Source organism: Mustela lutreola, chromosome 8 (genome assembly GCF_030435805.1).
Source record: "Mustela lutreola isolate mMusLut2 chromosome 8, mMusLut2.pri, whole genome shotgun sequence".
In the NCBI taxonomy this organism is placed as follows: domain Eukaryota; kingdom Metazoa; phylum Chordata; class Mammalia; order Carnivora; family Mustelidae; genus Mustela; species Mustela lutreola.
In genome coordinates, this window is record NC_081297.1 from 96,237,262 (window position 1) to 96,242,765 (window position 5,504).

The window sequence follows — 5,504 nt, forward strand, 5'->3', positions numbered from 1 at the left end:
GAAGTAAAGAGTTCCCTTTCCTATCCTAGGAGTGATGTCCTTTTCTCTCTCTCCCTCCGTCCCTTTCCTCCCCACATACAGGCCAAATAAATGACTTTACATGGCAGAAAGTATAAAATGCTTGAATTTACATGTCAAATTACAGTGAATGTTTATATTCTAACATAGAAAGCCCTCAAATTATACTGAAGAAAAAAAAAAAAGACATTGCCATCCACGACCTAGGTAATACTTCTATGTGAAATTTAAGAAATAGGGCACCTGGGTGGCTCAGGTCATGATCCCAGGGACCTGGGATCGAGCCCCACATTGGGCTCTCTGCTAGACGGGGAGCCTGCCTCTCCCCACTTCCCAGCCTCTGTCTGCCTCTCTGCCTACTTGTGATCTCTCTGTCAAATAAATAAATTATATATATATATATGAAGAAATTTAAGAAATAGGATTATTAAAAGAACAGGATTATTCAGCATTACTTATACATTAAAAAATTGAATCCCTCATCAAAAGTATCTGTAGGGATAAATGAGGTTCGACTGTAGTTTGGCCAATTACTATGACCTTGAAGAAGTTATCTAACATCTTTAAATTCCAGTTTCCTTATCTGAAAAATGATGATGAAAATGTTTTTACTCATAGGATATACATGAGAATTATAGAGATCATGTACATAAATAACTGTAGAGTTCCTGGTATTAAAAGCTCAATAAAATTAAAAAATGATGCTGGTAGTAAGGAAAAGCTCTTTTAGCCAAGTAATCACATTGTTTTTGCCCTCAAAAAAAAAAAAAAAGTACTTATTCCCTATAAGTTATGTATGTTACTATGATCACCATTTCCCTTTTAAACTAACAGGATTCTGATTCCCCATCATTTTTATCAGTTATACTTCATAAATGTTTTTTCTTTATTGGTGAGAACTACACCACCTCTCTGCTTCTTCATGCTGTAGTGGTCTCTGGACCCATCAACATTCGTGATGGCCTGAAAAGGCTCGATGTATGGGCAATAAAATGGATCACTTAGTAACGGGGCAACTACACCTTTCTTTCCTTCATTGACTAATGACTGTGCAGAAAAAACAAATTTGGCGTTTATCCAACTATGTTTATTATCTACGTTACATTAGGCAATGCTCTAAGGCAAGGGATACAGCAATGAACAGTCTTAGGCTTCATTGATGTTGCCTTGCCTTGATGTGGTTTAAGAGGAATAAAACAACTTGCAAACTAGAGTAATAAGTGGATTAGCCAAAGAAAACAAGATTCTCCTTTGGGAAACTTCACTGAGTTATAAATGTGGGAAGAAAAATACAGACTGGGTGTAAGAGCAATTGTGAAGAATAAAAGGCAAATCCTGGAGCCTTCATTCAGTTGCTACTTTGTATCTGCTGATACTATGTAGGCTGTAAAACTGGACAGGATACAGTATTTTCCCTCACAGAGCTTCCAGTATAGCAGGAGGGTGTGAACTACAGTAAGGGCTTAAGTGCCTTGTCTATTTAGTGTAACAAAAGGCGAAGCTGAAGAACAAAGGTTGAAGGCACATATTAATGTATCCACGGGAATGGAGCATCCCAGTCCCTCAACATTCCATGGCTAATGGCAGCCACATTCTTTTGTTACAAAGTGGGACACTAGTACTTCTAGGGAATAGTGGTGTTCACCATCTCTAAGTCCCCTTGCATTATGGAATTACTCCACTGATGAAATTACATTGCTGATATTTTATACTAAAATGTTTTTTTTTTTTTTTTAAATTTTACTTATTTGACAGACAGAGATCACAAGTAGGCAGAGAGTCAGACAGAGAGCGAGGAGGAAGCAGGCTCCCTGCTGTACCATGACCTGAGGCAAAGGCAGAGGCTTTAACCCACTGAGCCACCCAGACACCCCATATTAAAATGTTTTAAGTTTCTTCACTGTCACAGTAAGAACCAAGGGAAGAAGAGTATAGAAAACTGTCTCTTGGATATTTAAAAATAAAAACAAAAACAAAACTCACATCTGATAACTAATGTACAATTAGGCAAAAATAAGGCAGCCTATGAAAATGGCAGAGGTTGGTATTAACACAGCCCTTAGATGGAGTAAACGAAATGAACTCTAATATGATCAGGGGAATCTGGGGAAAAGAATTTTAAAAAAAAGTGACTTCTAAATTCAGCCTTAAAACACATGTAGAGTAACAAGAGGCAAAAAGGAAAAAAAAAAAAAAAGAAGAGAGTAGAGAAAGAAAGTAGAAAGAGGATGTGCTTAAAAAAAACTTCAGTTTGCCTGGAGACAAGAAGTAAGAGTAGGAAACAATTACCCAAAGCCAGACTTGGCGCGGAGGGGGCACTTGGTTTACAACCCAAGAGTGTCTTTGTTGGTTGGACACAGTTAGTGGAATACAAAACTTCAAATAGTTTATAAATCTTTACCTCTGCAAATAATGGCCTTCAAATTCTTAAAAATCTGTCTGGAGGCTCTGCTGTATGTCCCTAGGGTCAGTACCTTAACAGATCACCTTTAGGACTGAAAAGCTCCACTGGAAAAAAGCAGGCATTCTCTGAGTTTTAAGTTTTACTCACATGCTAAGGAGATAATGTTAGAACAAATACTACTGTATATATAACAAGCACTAAGGCAGGCTTATTTTTAATTCTCAGGCTGACTTTTCAAAGGAAGTTTTTTTTTTTTTTTTTTAAGATTTTATTTATTTATTTGACAGACAGAAATCACAAGTAGGCAGAGAAGCAGGCAGAAAGAGAGGAGGAAGCAGACTCCCTGCAGAGCAGACAGCCTGGTGCAGGGCTCCATCCCAGGGTCCTGGGACCGTGATCTGAGCCCAAGGCAGGGGCTTTAACCCGCTGAGCCACTAAGGTGCCCCTCAAAGGAAGTATTTTTAATCTTTCAATAGTTGAGCTAAGCCGGGTTTTAGGCAGATTAATGGATTCATGTAAAACCACAAAATTAATAGTTTGTATTTTAACAGTGATATGCCTGATTTAAAAACTCAATCACATTTTATTATGGTGGCTCTTAACCAGTGCTGTATATTTCAATTGCCTGGGGGGAACTTTTAAAAATGAAATTTATTTAAAACAAGTTTTAATCATAGAAATACATATGTACAATTAAGAAAAAAAACAAAATAGTTAGATTGATAGTGAAGGACAGTAATCCTTTTTTCTCCAGAGACAACCACTTCTTACTAGTTTTTGAATGTTTATTTTATTGACCTCTCTGTATTAGATCTTGACTGATTCTTCCCCATTACACACACCTCTCCCCTCTCCAATCCCCCAACGTTACATAATCATTTCTTGTTGTATTAGTATTCAGTATTTACATCATGACTGGCTTTATATGACCAGTATTATTCACCACTGAAGTATGCAACGTTGTTGTTTTTGTTTTTTGTTTTTTTGATAGACAGAGATCACAAGTAGTCAGAGAGGCAGGCAGGGAGAGAGGAGGAAGCAGGGTCCCGCTGAGCAGAGACCACCCCCCCATCTCCCCACCCTCCACCTCCACCCATGTGGGGCTTGATTCCAGGACCCTGAGACCATGACCTGAGCCAAAGGCAGAGGCTTTAACCCACTGAGTCACCCAGGTGCCCCTGCAATGCTGTTCTTAAAAAACTCTGAATTTTCCTGTTTCATAACGGATATATTTCCTTAATTTTTAAAAAAGTTGCAGTCCACCAATTCATCTCCAGACTCTGAAAGATTATAAATTTCGTCTTTATATTCAAACACACCCAGTACTCTGTTTTCCTTTGTGAGGCACTCCAACTAACTTGCTATCTTTAGGCATTTCTTATTGAATTCGTGCTGTTCTCCCCTATTTTCTTTCCTTTTATAACAATATGATTACGATTTTTGCAACTTGATGGCATACTCCCTATGTCATTTACTCTTTAAATAATAAAATGCCTCTTTCCCCACTGACAACAAACTATACCTCTCAACTTCCCACTTTACAAGAACACCATCATTTCCTCTACTTTTCCCTCCCCACTTTCAACATCCCTGCTGGTAAACTGTACTTTTCCATTATCAAAGCTGGTAACATGGAACTACAATTAAGTATTTTCTCAACAGATGAAAACAATAAACATCATTTATACTAATGACAATTACTTAAATATTATTCACGAAGTAGCCAAGCTTAGGGCTGTGACGGGATTTCCTTCTTGTTGGCTCCAAGGTCCTGAACTACACGCTACTCACAGGGACACCGAAAGACAGCCCACTTTCTTACACTCCAACCCTCTGTTCAAAATCCAGCAGCATTTCACGTTATCTGGTATTAGACGGATGCTTTTCCGGTACCGCTGGGCTTTTCCACTGAACATTTCTGAAGGTTTTGGTTTTCTCTTGTTGAAGAAATGTATTTGTCTTCCACATATGTTTAAGATCTTCAGCTTCTTATTCATTCAATGTCTTGCTTACAATCCAATATTCCCGAAATGTATGTTTTCTTATTTTAATTTGGACCATGAGTTTGTTGTACATTAAAATTTTCCTGAAAACTTTAGTAGTCTTCCTTTTTTATAATGCATCATGTTCGTTCTGTTTTTGTTTTGAGGTTGCAAAGCTTAAATATCGCCGTAGATCTTAACTGAAGCTCTTCGCCGCACCCGGAACACCGCTGACCTCCTCTCCAGCCGCTACCCGCTTTCCGCCACCGCCCTGCAGCTCCATCAGAGACCGAGCGCGCAGCCGCAAAGAGCGCTCGCTCTAGTCCTCTCGCGAGAATCCCGAGCTCCGCGTTCGCAGCTCCGTTTCGCCACCGAGCCTCCTGGAAGTTGGCCATGGCCCGGCCGGGAAGTCGGCTGCGTAAGAAGGGCACTAAATGTGTACCTGCAAGCGGATGTTGAGGATCACCGAGCCTGCGACGTAAAAGTACGGAAAGTTCACGCGCAGCTGCCAGGCCAGCTCGAAGAAGGCGAGCAGGGTGCGGGAGAGCCCTTTGCAGAAAACTCCATAGGAGCTGGGGACCGCGACCGTGCTGGAGGCTTTGAGGGCCAAGGAAGACGGAGCCGCCGCGATGGCCATGGACACGGTGTCGCCGCTCCCCCAGTGTTGAGCGCCGAGAGTCACCACAGGCTTCGTGTACTCCCGACCGACGGCCGGGGCGGCGAGGGTCAGGGTGGGGGTGATTACGCAGCCGCCAGGCTCATACCTGCGCCGCCCGCTGGCTCCGTGTCCTCCCCAGCGGCGCTCTGCCCATGGCCGCCGCTGGCGCTCCGCCCCTTCCTGTCTGCTGCTCCCGCTGGTGTTTAGCCCTTGGAGCTAAACAGGTGCGGAAGGGGTTATGCGCATATTATGCCGTACGCATTGTCTTATGCGTGGTCGGCCAGATAGATATTATTTCCCCTGTCAAATGAAGAAAGGAAGTTTAGTAAAGTTAGGTAGTAACGAATTTGACCTAGAGAACACAGTTTGTAAGGGTTGAACTCTAGGTTTAAGACTGGTTTGTCTGCTGTGTGATGTAGGTTATTAGCCAGGAATATCACCC

The 5,504-nt window shown here is 41.5% G+C and overlaps 1 protein-coding gene across 1 annotated transcript; it reads right to left on the minus strand.

The window, feature by feature from the left end:
• Nucleotides 1-3,054: 3,054 nt before the first annotated feature.
• SMIM10L1 (small integral membrane protein 10 like 1) lies at nt 3,055-5,251 on the minus strand. Its single transcript, XM_059186085.1, has one exon. The coding sequence runs from the start codon at nt 5,039-5,041 to the stop codon at nt 4,835-4,837; it is 207 nt and encodes a 68-aa protein (XP_059042068.1). The 5' UTR covers nt 5,042-5,251; the 3' UTR covers nt 3,055-4,834.
• Nucleotides 5,252-5,504: the final 253 nt, after the last annotated feature.